The sequence below is a fragment of the Entelurus aequoreus genome, linkage group LG03 (assembly GCF_033978785.1).
Source record: "Entelurus aequoreus isolate RoL-2023_Sb linkage group LG03, RoL_Eaeq_v1.1, whole genome shotgun sequence".
Lineage (NCBI taxonomy): Eukaryota > Metazoa > Chordata > Actinopteri > Syngnathiformes > Syngnathidae > Entelurus > Entelurus aequoreus.
Window position 1 is genome coordinate 32337695 of NC_084733.1, and position 17001 is coordinate 32354695.

The window sequence follows — 17001 nt, forward strand, 5'->3', positions numbered from 1 at the left end:
GGAAAAACTAAACCCCCCCTCCCCCCGACTACAAGGCAGTTCACGAGTCAAGGGAGGGAGGAGGGAGGAATTGGCGGAGGGTCGCCAGGCCACGTGTCCCCGAATCCAACGGGGACGAGTCAGGTGGCGGCGGCGAATGGAATGCCGCTGCCGCAGGCGAGGTGGGCGACCACGGAAAGGCCACATTTGTGGCCGCCAAGAAGGTGGGCGTGATTGGCGCCAGAAGTTCAGCCGCCGGAGAGTTCTATGACAAAGTCTTGGGTGTCGCTGCTGTTTGCGCCAAAGGCGTCCATAAAAAGTCCATAGCCGAGGAGGTGGCCGGCGCCGTGGTGCGGCTCGCCGGACACGAGGAGGTGGGCGGCGCCGAGGTGTGGCCTGCCGGGCACGAGGATGTCTGCACGTCGTCGGCGAAGCAGGCGTGGAAGCTGTGGGAGTCGACGTCGCCGTGGCAGCAGGAGGAGTCGACGTCGCCGTGGAAGCAGGAGGAGTCGACGTCGCCGTGGAAGCAGGAAGAGTCGACGTCGCTGTCGTTGCCGTGGAAGCAGGAAGAGTCGACGTCGCTGTCGTTGCCGTGGAAGCAGGAAGAGTTGACGTCGCTGTCGTTGCCGTGGAAGCAGGAAGAGTCGACGTCGCTGTCGTTGCCGTGGAAGCAGAAGGCGTCGCCCTGGGAGCCGGCGGCTCGTCTGCCGGCGTGGGCGGAGCCGGCGGCTCGTCTGCCGGCGTGGGCGGAGCCGGCGGCTCGTCTGCCGGCGTGGGCGGAGCAGGCAATGAACTACCTGTGGTTGGTGGGTGTCTCAGCTGGACTGCTGGGTCGGCCGTAGAGGGGATCATCACCTGCAGCGCGGTGAGTATAGTTCCCAGCTGTCTCTCCAAAGCCTCAAGGCGGGCGTCTTGGCGTTCCGCCATGGCGTTGACGCCAGCCCTAAGACCGCCAAAACGTTCCTCTTGTTGTCCAAGTTGTTCTTCCTGTTGGAGCAATGCCTTTCTTATAGGGTCTGTCTCTGCGGGGTCTAGTGTGCTTTGCAGCGCTGGAGCAGGAGGTGGAGCCGAAGCAGACAGCGCCCCCGCTGGGGGAGAGGCAGGCGGCCACCTCCGTGGAATGCGGTCTGCCTGCCCCGCTGACACGCTACCAGCACTGGCCCCCCACTCAGGAAGCAGATTCCAGATGCTAGCTGGAGCTGGTGGGGGGAGCGCTTGTGCGGGTTCCGCGGGAGCAGAGGGCACAGGCGGGTGGGCTCTAGAAAGCCTAGGAGCTGGCCTTGTGCGTGAGCGTCGCTGGCGTCTTTCTGGACAATTGCCAGCAGGAGGTGTCTGAGGGGAGGAGAAGCCGCACGGGAAGAGCCTGGCAGACAACGTTGGGGGCAAAGTGACTGGGGGCGGAGCTAGAAAGTCAGGATGTGACTGGGACTGACTAGACTTAGAATTTACAAAAATGTCCTGATAAGTGTTTAATTATTGAATTAAAGTCATTAGGTGGTGGCTGACAGAAAGAATTGACAGAATTTTAAAAAATGTCTTTGTCCATGACGTCATCCAAAATGGACGGGACAACGTCATCAAGCGGCGTGTCATCAGGGGGTGCCGACGGAATGACGTCATAGCTGCAGTCCCAGCGATTGACAGGCCAGTCATAACAATCTTCGGTAAGGTAGTTGATGGAATTAACAGACCTTTGAAGAGGGGAATCCTGGGCTGCCTGCTGATGGCTGTGTTCCGGAGGGATGAATTGCGGGGTTGGTGCGTCTTTGCCTCGAGCCGAAGCCTTCTTGGTTGACTTCCGCTTTCGCTGACGCGTGCGAGCGGGTTGAGAGCGGACCTCCCCTGGCCAGATGGAGTCCAACGGGACCAGAACACCTCCAGGTTCCCAAATCATCTCCTCATCTGGCGAACAGCTGAGCGTCTCTGCCTCCATCGCTCGGAGGACCAACCACGTACCTTCGTCAACCTCCGACATCATGCTCGCTGCGAGAGAACTTCTTGCTGGCTTCGTACTGTGACGACCGGGTGCGGGTGTTCGTTCTCTCAGAGATGCAGACGGGCTTCGGACACAGCTTGCAGGTACAAAAATTATTTATTTAAGAAATAACAAATACTGGAAACAAACAAAAACGTGCACATGGCACTAAAAGTACAAAACTAAAGGAGCTAGGGTGGGAGCTAGAGAAAACACTAAACATACAGAGCCTTTAGCGTGGGAGCTACAAGGTTACCAGATCAAGAACAGAAGTCGTCACTTGTTGTGAGAAGACAAACTACGAAGCCAGACCGACTGGCTGGGGAGGCAGGCTTTAAATAATAATGTCAATCATGAAAAACAGGTGCGCGTCGGGAACACCCGCGGCAGGTGAACGTAATCAGTTGCTATGGTAACAAACTAAGGTGGATAAACAGATACTAAAAAGGAGTCCAAGACTAGCAGAAAAACACAAATGACTAGAAAACGTAAACAGAAATATGATCCGGGCAGCGGATCATAACAGAAAATGACGTTAAACCAAGCTAAACGACGCTAGTGCGCATGCGCCTGACTTGGTGTTGCCTAAAATGCATTACCGTATTTTTCGGAGTATAAGTCGTTCCGGAGTATAAGTCGCACCGGCCAAAAATGCATAATAAAGAAAGAAAAAAACATATATAAGTCGCACTGGAGTATAAGTCGCATTTTTTGGGGAAATTCATTGGATAAAACCCAACACCAAGAATAGACATTTGGAAAGGCAATTTAAAATAAATAAATTATGGTAAGAGTCATTCAAATAACTATAACATATAGAACGTGCTATACGTTTACCAAACAATCTGTCACTCCTAATCGCTAAATCCCATGAAATCTTATAAGTCTAGTCTCTTACGTGAATGAGCTAAATAATATTATTTGATATTTTACGGTAATGTGTTAATTTCACACATAAGTCGCTCCCGAGTATAAGTCGTACCCCCGGCCAAACTATGAAAAAAACTGCGACGTATAGTCCGAAAAATACGGTAATAAATGACGGGTTTTCGGTAATTAAAAAATTAGACGGTATTACTAACCGTCGGGAATTTTATCACAAATTATCATTACACCGTTTACCGTTACATACCTTGTCCATTAACAAGTAAAAAGTCAAGGGCGGTCACGGCATGTTCTTGCCGTCGAGGTTGGTCAATTTTTTAGGGCCTTAAGGCAAGTGACAAGGGCGGTCGCGGCAGTTGCCGTGGATACACACCATGGTTAAATTCGAGCCCTGCCATCACCAATTTAACTGTCATTTCTACACTTCAGGTGATCAGAGATGGACATACTTTTTTTTCAAATGCATGGCGCCAAACTTTGATCTGATAGTTCGCTACAAAACGTTACTAACTCGGTTTCACAAGTTCAGATCTTGATCCTAATTGCTACAAATTATGATGGACAGTCTGAATTTGTTTTTTTTGTTTTATTTCATTTCATTAGGGCCCGAGCAGCGGAACAAGCCCGCAATGCAGAGCACTGCAAGAGCCCAAACTTCCATAAACATGTTCCAATCTTCCTGAAATGTTTGATGGTGAGTCGGGGTGTTGGGTGGGACGCAACTGCACGACTACTTCACCGCCATTATTGCCCCCTTGTTGTGAAAAACTATAACAGTAATATATTCTTAACACATGTTTCGATCTTCCTGAATTTTTTTATCGTGGGTTGCAGTATTGTGTGGGATGCAACTACATTAATAAATTGGTGCCAATATTGCCACCTTGTGGTGGAAAAATATTACAGTCATAACTTCATTACACATGCTCCAGTCTTACTGAAATGTTGATGGGTCGGGGTGTTGGGTGGGACGTAACTGCATGACTACTGCTGCGCCATTATCTCCCACTTCTGGTGGAAAATTATAATCATAACTTCCTTACACATGCTTTGATATTCACACATCTTTGATGGTGAATCACAGTATTGGGTGCCATGCGGTGGCATCATTGGTGCCAATATCGCCCCCTTGTGGTAGAAAAATACAACAGTCATAACTTCTTTACAAATCCTCCGATCTTCTTCAAATTTTTGGTGGTGGGTCAGGGCATCGGAAAGGTCGTAATTGCAAGCGTCATGTGCGCCTGCCGGCTCGCGTGAACCCCACAGTGCAACGGGGACGAGGGCCCATTCAACGCTGCTCGCAGCTTTAATTCATTTTCTATTTGTATTATTTGTATGTCAAAAAAAAGTAAAAGTAGCAGCTAAATCTACTGTTCCACTTTATTTTTTATATCAGTATCGTATTGTTTTATGTTGAAAAACAAAGTAGCAAATGTAGTAAATATACTGTTAAAATGTTGGTTACTGTACTTTTATTGAACATTTCTTGAATATCAATAACATAATAGCAGGAAGTGTGTTTTCTTGTTACTTCAACCTAAAGTGTTGGTTGCACTTTATTCAAATAAGATATTGGTATCGGGACAACACTATTGTACAGTTAACAGCATTAGTTCTTTAGACCTATGAATAGGGATGATGTTTGATAAGAAATTATCGAGTTCGAGCCTATTATCGAATCCTCTTATCGAACCGATTCCTTATCGATTCTCTTATCGAGTCCAGATAAGTTGTTGTGTATAGAAAAAAACACACAATATTTGGTTTAACAAAAGCTCACTTTTATTATATAATAAAAAAATAAAATCTAATAAATTAATAAATATTGACTGTTGTTACCCAAAGTATATTAAGTGGGATTTTTCAGAAAAACAAATATATACAGTAACACAAAAACAACCTGTCTCTGTGATCACTATAGGTGTATAAATAATAATATAGTGTTAAATAAAATCAGTCCCTTGGGCACAAAACCGAAAATAATACAGCTCTCCAAAAAGTGCTCTTCTGCTGCTATTTGACATAACTGTTTGTTATGATGCTTTGACATTTTTGCATTTCATTTCTTTATTGAAAGAAAATTCTATGAGGAGAAAAGTTGTTTGCAAATGTGGTTACAATGCTAAAAAATGAAAAGTTAAAGCTAAAAAAAGAAATACATTTTATTGAGTTAACATTATTTCTTTATAGGGGGAAAGATTTGATTTTATGAGCTAGGAATATAACAACTACACTACCCAGCATGCAACGGGAGTGACGAGCATGCGCGGTAGCCCCAAAAAGTGTTGTTGCATGTCGTCTCACTCGGCAGCTAAGACGTCAAGAACTCAGCCAACACGCCTCGTCTGCATTATTTATAATTAGACAGACAACACATATACAGTGTGATTTTGTTTTGTTTACAAGGAAAGAAAAGCAAAAGTTAAAAAAGGGAGATGTCATATATGTATGTGCTGCGGTTGCTTTAAGAACGTTGCGACAGCTGTGGTAAAGAAGGTGCGTTGCTAGCCTGGTTGCTATGTTTCCGGTTGGTCGTAAAAGTGTTGGTCATGTGTTTGTACCCTGCTCAAATCTCTCAGTAAAGTTATTCATTGGATTATACCTTTTGTTTTGAACTTTATTACACCTTGGAGCGCTTTTTCGGGCCCCTGCTTTCCCTATCTGCGCCTAATGACTGAGCTATGTGACGTAATTTCTTGTGATTTCTCACGGAGCATTTCTGGTCGGGACGGGATTCCAGGGATTCGAATAAAGAACCAACTCTTTTTCTTTACTATAGTGGTCTCGATAACGGGTACCGGTTATCAAAAAGGGATACGAGTCCGAGGACTCGGTTCTTTTCTTATCGAACAACCGGGAAAACCGGTTTCGAGTATCATCCCTACCTATGAAAGAACAAGGACTCACACGGTCTACACCAGGGGTGTCAAACGTACGGCTCTGGGGCTGGATCAGGCCCTGAACAGATTTTATCCGGCCCGCGAGATGAGTTTGGTAAGTATAAAAGAGAGTTGTAATTTTTTAATGTAATAAACTGCTGTTCAATATGTCCACTAGGTGTCGCAATAGCAATTCTTTGTTTACCCTGCTGGGAGAGCACGTATTAGTGTCAACACTTATGTGTTTAGACACAACAGTATATACTTACGGTGCTTATTAGTGACACTATACAAAATGTGGATTGTTATGTTCATGCCATAATGATGTTAGTAATGTAACCTGTGACATTTCTACCCAAATAAATCCTCATGACAATCTGTACATTTCGTGTTGTATTTATGACTGGGAACAAATTTTATGGGGACACATATATATGCTGAAATAATATATATCCCCTTCTAACATCATGTGGCCCCTGAGCTAAAATGGGATTGACACGACAACCCTGGTCTACGCTCATTGATGTTAACAACAGTAAAACTACTGAATTACAAAGAGGAATTGTGTAATGACCATAGAACCAGAAATTAAAATGTTTTTCGATCTTCTTCAATAACGTAAATGTCGTAGTCTTTTTCTTTGCTAGTGGTCGGACTGGGAAGAGGGAGGGTTGTGGCTCGTTCAAATACAAGCATCCTTCGGCAGCTACCTAACTGTGACATTCAGCAGCTTTAAGATAGGCAAAACATTCAATTATAGCTAATATTAGTAGCAATGGTTGCGTGATGCATACAATATAAATGATATAAATTTGACTGATGACAGAGCTTTTAGCACTTTCGTCATATCGTGATGTTTGCATGTTGATGACACATTCTAGCCGAGTCCCACAAATTTGACAGCTACAACCAGACGACTGCGTCCTCAAGTCGATGAAGCGTCCTCGCTAGCAAGGTAGCTGCTGACTAATCCTGGCATCCATTGCGGCAAATAAAGTAAGATTCTTACAAGTATCATTATCAATGGAAGACAAGAAATAGCCAAACATGCTACACTACACATGGTAGGAGGATAAAATAAGCCAAGCTGATGCCAAAGCTACAGTTTTTTAAAGTAAACAGTGGTGGGTGGGTCAATACAAATATCCACAGTAACAATATCAAGTATAGTATCAGTAAATAGTCGATACTAATGAGATTACATTGATATTTTTTATTATCATAAAATCATTTTGCTCTTTTGTTATTGTTTACAAACTCAGGACATAAGTCCCTGGACACAGGAGGACTTTAAGGACAAAAATCAAAGGATTTAAATGATAGTTATTTTGCACTATTGAATTTATTTTGCTCAAAACATTGTATGTATTAAAAAAGAATGAGGAAATAATAACATGTATATTGTTATACTGCCATCCAGTGTGTTTGGCTGATTATAATTGTGATACAAATATAATTATTCCAAGATCTTGAAAATTTGAAGTATCAGTGTCAGCATTGCTATGACCAATATTGCCACTGTAACTACTTTGTATTAGATCGATACTCAAATTTGTAGTATCAACCAAAACTAATGTAAAGTATCCAAAAAGAAGAATACGTGCTTATTACACTTTAACTGATGTGTTGATAGAACCATGATACAACAGAAAGTAACCAGATATTAACACTAAATTAACCAGTAGATTAATGATAGTTTTAAGAAAATGATGCAACCTGAAATAACATATTATGTTACCAAATACGTTAGCAGTCAAATTAGGAGCCTTTGTGACCTCTAGTTAAATGTCATTTATTCACCAAATAATATATTGTGATACATATTGTTATTGGAAGAGGCTGTAATATATATATAGTTTTGATAAAAAGGGATCATTTTATGTGCACTGACCTCTGTTAATGCCATGGGTGCATTTGCTGCAACCTCCTCTGGAAATGGCCGGAATGACACTGCCGTAAGCGGAATAGCCATTGATCCTGCAGGGCTCTTCATAGCACGCTTCCACAGAGGTGCAGCAGTAGACTGAATGAGATATCCCTGAGGGGGGTGTGCCGGAGCTGGGCAGCAGTTTGGGTCTTTTGCTGCTCTTTGGACATAAAGCGAGGGGTGTCATGGACGATGGCGAGGAGTCCGGGTGGCGAAAGTGAACGCAGTAGCTGGGGAAACAGGTGTACGTGTGCGGCGTGATGGTTATGGCTGCCGGGTGGCTGGTCTGGAGGTGGTGGTGGTGATGATGGTGGTGGTGGTGGTGGTGATGGTGATGGAACACCTCAGAGACTGAGCCTTGGTCGTCCGGCTCTTTGATGGTCTTATCTTTGAGGAAGAGGGCCAGTCTGTGACAGTACTCAACGCACCTCTCTTGCGTACAGCAATAGCAGGTTGACACCTCCTGCTCTTCTTTGATTGTTTTTAAGGAGAATCCTAGCGTGGAGCCACAGTGGCGTGTCTTTAAACACTCTTGTCCACCTGACTTCCACTCTGGGTCCAAAGCCCCCGTTTTACAGAGACTACAACATCCCTGGACAGGAGAGCCTGGTTGGGAATGAACTGGATCCTCTTTACCCTGTTTAATGTGCTTTAGCTGCTCATTGTGTTTTGGATTTGTTCTTCTTTTGGTCTGCGGTGTTGCTCCACTTAAAGGCTTACCGCTAATCTCATCCTGAGTTGAATCCTTAGCCTTACTTTCGCTCACAGGCTTGGACTCCTGCTTCTTTTGCCGCTTGTTTCCATAGAGGGAACTGGTGAGTTTAAGCAGTGTCGCAGCGGTGAGGCCTGCCTGACGCCGAGGGGTCGGGGCAAACAGACTCAACCAGTCGACTGGCGGAGTGTCCACCGTGGACCGCTTCTGTTTTTTATTACTATCTTTGAAGTCTGTTTTCCCTCGCTGGAGAACCTTTTTGGCTCCATGAGATTTCCTCTCACCTTTAGGCAGAGCTTCATTTGAAGGCTGCCCTTTCTTAGTGGGATTGGATGCAAATGAATCGGCCCTGTAGAGCAGCAAGCTGTTGACGGCCTCTGCATTAAGAGAGGCCATTCTCCTCCTGCGTGGCTCAGTAACAAGAGGGGGCCACGTGAGTAAGGCTTCAGATTTGCCACTTTTTGGTTCCAGTGCTTGTTGAGAAGCTGATTTTTTCAACTTGTGACATTTGGTCCTGCTTTCAGAGGAGTCCTGCTTCTTTTTGACTTGCCTGCTTGGTTCTTTGCAAGTTTTCCTCAAGTCCTTACCCAAAACTCCTTTCTCCTCCAAACGGGTGAGCAGGACACAACAATCCAGTGCATCTCCCATGCTCCCCGCCAATGTCTTCTTCCTAAATCGGTGTGACATCCCCTGCTTCTTTCCTCTCTGCTCCTCCATTCTCTCTTTGCTTTTTCTCATTCCACTTCTCTTTTCCCTGTGGGACTTCCCACCTATCGCCTGCTGGTTTTGCTGATCTTTCACCATGGTCTCGTCCTGGAGCAGATACTTCGTCTATGACAGTGGTTGGAGCTCAGAGCGGCCCATCAACAGGAATCATCATGGATCATCAACTGAGGCCATCCAGTCTCTGGGGAAAGACGAAAGCAGGATCTCACAGATTATTACACTCATAGGAATCTTTCCCTGATGTTAATGTAACAGACATTCATTATTTAGCAACGGGGTTGACTTAATTTGCGGCCAATTTCTAGGTCCAGTGTGGATACAACTACTAGGCTTGGAATGTAAATGCTATACCCTAATGCATTACATTAGGGTATAGTTTAACGCCTCGGGCCACATGGTCTCCTATTTTTCACTGCTGTAGTAGTTAATGTGAAATGTGTCCACATTATCTCACAAAAGTGTGTACATCAGTCCCATTTCAGCATCTTTTCAACGGGCAATACTACAGAAAGGATACTTAAAAGTAGGGCTGCAACTAACGACTATTTTGATAATCGACTAATCATCAATTATCTTAATCAGTCGACGAATCAGATTATTTTATGAAGCATAAACCTATTCAGTTTCAGTGGTTTTAATTTAGCCATCTGCTTTTAAATTCAGTTTAAAATATTTTTAGGCATGTGCTTACTAACATCCATCCATCCATCCATTTTCTACCGCTTATTCCCTTTGGGGTCGCGGGGGGCGCTGGAGCCTATCTCAGCTACAATCGGGCGATGGATGGACAAATAAGACTAATTCATTCAGGCATATTAACTCAAACTGTAAGTATGCTGCTCATTACGGTGTTACAAAAACCAAAATAATTATTAAACCTTTGTCCATTTAAAAGCAAGGACTGCCCAAGTGCTGACAAAAACAAAGTATAATTTTTATGGAAAAAGGACAGTAAAAATTGCAGCAATTAAAGTGAACAACAAACACTAAAGTTATCTAACTTCCTCAAAAATAAACAAGCATTTTGTGACGATGTGTTAAAAAATCTGAACACAGGTATATTATTGATTAAACTCCTAGCATTTTTAGCAATCTAATAGACTTAATAGACTGCACTTTAGACTAACTGAGATTGCTATGAGTCATCAACAGCTGTACAGGCAAAGTGGAGATGCACTGTCTTGATTCAAGATGCACTTCATCTTCGACATCAATAAGACAGCTTTCGCGTGAGATATGTGGAATGACAACACAAGACACATATTGCTTAGAAGACCGAGTGATCATAGTCGTGAATGTTGACCAAGGTTTTGCAGAACAACACACGCCTGTGATTTCAGCACATGGAAGCCGAGTTGTATCCATCCATCCATCCATTTTTAAAGGCTTTTCCCTTTCGATGTCGTGTTGTTGCTTTTTTCTGTAACAGAGGAATTACCCAGTATGTGACTAAATATTTCCATGTTGCGGTTGTGTTTTACTTGCCTTGCTTAGCATCCTACGGGCTACCAGTGAGCACTGTAATCTACACTGGAACACATTCAAGGCTATTATAGGGGTGTAATGGTATTAGCATCCTACAGGCTACCAGTGAGCACTGTAATCTACACTGGAACAATTCAAGGCTATTATAGGGGTGTAATGGTATTGTAGATACCGCTGTATTTTGGTTTCCAAGTCTTCACAATAATACTGTGACGCCTGACGATATCAAACTTGGTGTGTAGTTTTTTCTGGCCCTTTAGCCGGGTCTGAAAATAAACTACATCTCCCAGAACGCCATATGCAAGAATTGAAGTGTGTTCGTAGTCGATGAGAGAAATTGTTTTTTTTTTTTTAGACATTTCCTGAAAAATGTCATCATCATCTTTATAACTATTTGATTTATGTTGCTAACAGACAAACTAACCCTTGCGAAAACATAACCTTTTTGGCGGAGGTAAGAAAGTCTGCAATCTGAAAAGCAATACTTTCATCTCAAGCGTTTCCAACACAGAGCCAGCCTATCATGTTGCACTTAAAAAACATTTATGTATTAATAAATATGATTAGAACATTTTAGCATTATGTTTGTCTTCAATTACAGTAAGTGTGTTTATCATAAACATGCCTGCCACTTAATTTTACACACTATAACATATTTTTTTGGGGGGGAGGGAATATATGCCACAATAATATCGTAGCATGGCCTTAATACCGTGATAATATTGTACCGTGAGATTTGATACCGTTATATCTTTAGGCTATTATATTGGGTGAAAGGGGTTTAAATCTTTACTTTGACGCCACGCTCATTGAATTGATGTCATATCCACAGCCCGCAGCTAAAGTTCATAAGAGGTAGGTTATGATAAAAAGGATTCCATATGTCAAAAAGATACATGTTCAAGTCAGTTAGAATGTGAATGCAAAATCCTGGCAAAGACCATTCACTTTAACAGAATTCTCCAGCCAATCAACTTCAGAGTCATAGCCGTGAGAACTAACAAATTCCAAAGTCATATAATGCTGAATTCGACCGGAATATTTTAGAAAATACACGCCTAGAAGCCACACAAACCGTCAGCTCAGCATCATGCTCTGTAAGACCCATTTCTTTGAAATTGTTTCACAACTTACTGTATTCTAAAAGAGCAACCAGTCTCAATAAGACTTTTAAGAGGTGTCGAGGGAAGAAGAATGTGAGAAAATTAGAAGAATACACATTGAAAGCTGTAGATCAGGGATATTTGACTAAATTGTTTTGGGGGCTAGATTTCCAGAATGGTAAGAACCGGGGGGCCGGACATTTCCCTTCACCAATAGTCTTATTTTATATATTATAGACATTAAATTTTGTTTTTTTTATTTATTTTGTCATGGTTACAGGAATGCTCTGCTGTTTTCAAGGACACTTTGCAAAAAAGCTAGTCAAGGATCATCACAGCATTTTAAGAATCTGCTGCAAAAATGTGTCCCTCACAGTTGAATAGCCCAAATGATGAAAAAAGAGAGGACCAAAAATAGAACCTTGAGGAAAACCACTAGCATAACTAAATAAGTTAAATAACTGCTTTAGGGCTGCAACTAACAACTAATTTGATAATCGAATAATCTGTTGATTATTACTTCGATTAATAATCGGATAAAAGAGACAAATTACATTTCTATCCTTTCCAGTATTTTATTGAAAAAAAACAGCATACTGGCATAATACTTATTTTGATTATTGTTTCTCAGCTGTTTGTAAATGTTGCAGTTTATAAAGGTTTATTAAAATTAAAAAATTAAAAAATTAAAAAAAGTAGCCTCTGCGCATGCGCATAGCATAGATCCAACGAATCGATGACTAAATTAATCGCCAACTATTTTTATAATCGATTTTAATCGATTTAATCGATTAGTTGTTGCAGCCCTAAACTACTTACTGCATCTGAAGTAAACATGTTACAGCAACACCAGTATGATGTCATACCTGGGTGGGATGTGGCCCCCGGGCTGCCAGTTAAATAGCCCTGCTTTAATGTAAAGAAAGTAGTGTTCATGAATCGATGACCATATACTAATCTTTACAGTGGTTGACATTTTTCCACACTTGGGTGTTGTTTGAGAAAAAGTAAACAGGATGATTGCCTTCATCATTAAGGTCACACGTTTTCTCATTAAAGCTGCTTGACTCATTGTTGACAGTGTTAAAATGTCACCTTACAACTGTCTGCTCAGTTAATAAATGTTGACCTTTGCCATTTTCCATTTTTTTAATGAGGAACACATGCTTAGGAGGTTCCCATATTACTTCATATTGGGGGACGGCATAGCTCGGATGGCGAAGCAGCTGTGCTAGCAACTTGAGGGTTCCAGGTTAGATATCAGCTTCCACCATCCTAGACATGTCTGTTGTGTCCTTGAGCAGGACACCTCACCCTTGCTCCTGATGGGTTGTAGTTAGGGCCTTGCATGGCAGCTCCCGCCATCAGTTTGGGAATGGGTGAATAAGGAAATAGTGTCAAAGTGCTTTGAGTACCTTGAAGGGTTATACACAAGTATAACCCATTTACCATTTCATATAGAGACATTCTCTCTAGAACAGACTTCTTTACCATTCAAATGATTTTAAAGCTCAAGGAAAACACTTTCCTTTTGCCAAATACTTTTAGGGTCTCTGCAGGTCAAATTTAAAGTGGAACTGCACTTTTTTGGCATTTTGCCTATTGTTCACAATCATAAGAGAGAAGAACACACGTCTTTTTATTTTATGATTTAAAAAAACGCTTAAAAGACGCAGCAAATGGGAGTCACCGTTTTAGCTTTCAAAGGTCCCTAAAACAACATCAAAACCCTACAAAAACGTTTTATATACACACCGCACGTCTATATATAATGTAGTAACAGACATGTTCATAACAATATGTAATATGTTTAATATTTACCGTATTTGGATAATCATAATTATTTCCGGGACTCATTTATTCCATGCATTGATTTCTGTTTCCATAGCAGCGCATGTCTGACTTCTGGCAATAAATGTGTGTTACTACTTCCGGAATCAAACGCGAGTTTGTTTTCTAATCATGGCAGCCTTGGTAACAGACAACGAAGACTACTATTTTTGGACAAATGAGGATTTACAACTTTATACTTTTGAAGCTAAATATACTGCTTCTTAAAAAAGAGAGCATAAAGGTAGAGGGGGATGAAAGCGATTTTGACGCTGTAAATATGGAACTTGGATCAACAGTAAACGTCCCCGGCCAGCTGGACCAGAAGAACAACTGCCCATCGAGTGAGACACTTTAATATCGATCATAATACACGCAGCACAACATCTGTGTTAGTACAACTACAGTACAAACGCTGTCTGGATAGCTCAGCTGTGTATGAACAAAACATGATATGTGGGCTAATACTTTAGAGATACTGTAATATGTTCATGTTTTTCAGTCAGTACAAAATGGTGTCGTATTGCAGTGTTGTGCATTACAAACTCAAACGTGTTTCATTTCGTTGTAGAAGCTAGCTTATCTCTTTCCATATTTAGCTTTTACGGCTAATACCGACGCACCCTGATGTGTACTATGATAGAAAAAGAGTTCCTCAGTGTTGGCTCTTAAAATAACAATGTCGCTACAGCTTGGTTATTATACAGGCTACGGAATGTAAATTAAATATTGTTGATGGTTTTTGAATGCATTTAGAGGTAGAATTGATTGCTTCCATTAGCTGCATTGCTAGCCAACTAGAACGAGATGATTTTCGTATGTTAGAAAGCGAAAAAAACAAAAACCTTTTGTTTTCCGGTCTCTCATAATGATTGTGAAGGATTGGCAAAATTACCAAAAAAAAAATTGCAGTTCCCCTTTAAGACTTTTTCAAGACCATATTGAAAATAAGTTAAGACCATTTCACATCCATATGGACAAAAAAATACAAAGATATAAAAGAAAATCAGAGGGCCAAAATGAATTGTAAGTATATGAATTTATTAGCTGCTTTTTCAGATTGGAAAACAAGATGGTTAAAATAACTAAATAGATTAGAAGTTTATCTTTTGTAAACTAATTGAAAAAAAATTAACACATCATAGCAGTCCTTTTTTCAGATTTACAGTAAAACTGTTTTCTTGCAAAAGGTGCAGTGTGCTTCATATCAAGTGTTTTCATGTAACAACAACCAGGATGTCAGCAATGGTAGAGGAAAGCAAAACAATATATTGTCTGTGGAAGGGACTGTTAGCATCTCTGCTAAAGCTAAACGGTTAACTTTTGCAGTGTTCTTGCGGCTGTCAGAATTGAGCAAACGGATTAAAACATTACAATACTACTACTGTATCTGCCCAAAGTTGCGAAAAGCAGAGTGCAGACAGAGAGATTGTCTAAAAAGAAAGAAGGCGATTATGGCTTGCAAGCCTGAGATTGAATTTGGATGTGAATAATGTGAATAACATTCAAATTTCAGCTTATTTTGTATCTGGTATGTATAAATGCATTCGTACATGTTTTTGTGATACATTTTTGGAAAACATATTGCTAATAAACAAGAGCTAGTTTTTATTTAAGCATAACAAGGTGACATTTGCAATTCTTCCTTTCTTTGCTCACCCTACTTTAAACTGATTGTAAACAATGAACAGACAACCATTATTTATAGTGTATAATGTCAGTTGCTAAGGTATCCTACTTTAGTTCCATTTTGTAGTTATGTATAGCGTCTTCAAAAATCTAAACATTTAAAAGCAAGACTTTCTGTCATTATGTCTTTTTCTATCAGTTAGTATATAGTCATTGAGCTTTCACCATGATATCTGCAATTCCAAAGAACATACTACTTACCATATTGTAGTCAAATCACCTCTTTTGGATGCAAGTAGTGCAGTCCATTTTGATTTAATTGCTTGAAGACACAATTAATCAACAATCAATTCTACAAAACTGACAGAATTCTTAGCTACAAATGAGTCGCTTAATCGATTATTACGCCCATCTGTAATAACTACAATTCATTTTACTGCAATCATTAAACAGGGCGGCTTCCAATTACCTTGTAATCAGCAACAGCCTTTTGCGTCTTCAACTGCGATTGCTCGAATTGACAAAGTTGATAAAAGTATTGAAACACTGAGTGACTCCAGAGTGGCCAGAGGCTTCCGACTCAACTGTTTTGCAACTATGTAATGGCTCAGATTGCTCTTATTGTCAAACGACTCGGTGAACCGTGAAATGTAATTCATCAGATAGAAATGTAATTTGAAGATAAAAAACGGGACAGAAGGAGCCAAGCATTGAGTTTCTGCCTGTGGATATCAAATCAAGCCGCTTCGTTTGAATGAGACAGACATGCACAATGGAAGGACAGGGGCTCATTGACAAGCATCATTTATATACTGAAAAAAACGTCTGTACCACAGTGTAGTCGTAGAGACAGTGGATATTAAAGGTCTCCACATCCCTGTTTCTTACTAATGTCAAACCACATTTACTATTCACTGGCAAAACAATACACTTCTTTTTTTAATAACGCAGTGTCACATGTCTGCACACCCTCAAACTAATACTTTGTGGAAGCACATATTGATTTAATTATAGTCTTTACGTCTAGGAGTCTATCAGCATTTTTCCAGTCGTTCATGCAAAAGTGCTCACAATCTGTCAGATGTCGAGAGGCAGTTGGATTTACCAGAGAGTATTGAGGCTAACACTAAAATAACAACATTAAAAGAAAGTACTATACCTTTTTAGTTGAGTTTATTCAATAATCTAGCCTAGTGGTTTTACCAAATGACATAGTAGGAGTGGGCCATATAGGGCACTTCAACATTCGATTTGAATATGTTTTACAAATATTATGATTATCACAATTATTGATTTCCCCCCATTAAGAATGCAACGATTCGTCGACATTGGCTAATTAAATCGAACAAAAAATTGTCGCTGACAAATTAATTTGTCTACAATTGTAAGTGACGTCATCACTCGTGCTTTTTGCAGACGGAAGCGAGCCAGCACGGCAACTTGCAACAACATAGTAGGTGAAAACATGTAAAGTGTGGGAAAATCCAACTAGCCATTTTCTACCGCTTGTCCCTTTCGGGATCGCGGGGGGCTGAAGCCTATCCCAGCTGCACTCGGGAGGAAGGCAGGGTACACCCTTGACAAGTAACCACCTCGTCGCAGGGCCAACACAGACAACATTCACACTCACATTCACACACTAGGGCCAATTTAGTGTTGCCAATCAACCTATCCCCAAAGTGCATGTCTTTGGAGGTGGGAGGAAGCCGGAGTACCCGGAGAGAACCCGCACAGTCACATGCAAACTCCACAAAGTTTCTAAACCCGGGAATCAAACCCAAAACCTTCTCGCTGTGAGGCACAAGCGCTACCAACTGCTGCACAGTGCTGAAGTGTGGGAACATTTCATTTGAATTTTATAAAAAACA

At 41.4% G+C, this 17001-nt stretch overlaps 1 protein-coding gene across 2 annotated transcripts in view; it reads right to left on the reverse strand.

Annotated features, from left to right (window-relative positions):
- The window catches only part of bahd1 (bromo adjacent homology domain containing 1), a 120943-nt gene that overhangs the window by 17928 nt on the left and 86014 nt on the right, over positions 1-17001 (reverse strand). For both annotated transcript variants that reach the window (XM_062041625.1, XM_062041626.1), the window contains exon 2: positions 7613-9267. In XM_062041625.1, the coding sequence (XP_061897609.1) occupies positions 7613-9164 (1552 nt within the window). In that variant the 5' untranslated portion in view covers positions 9165-9267. The remainder of the gene's footprint in view (positions 1-7612; positions 9268-17001) is intronic.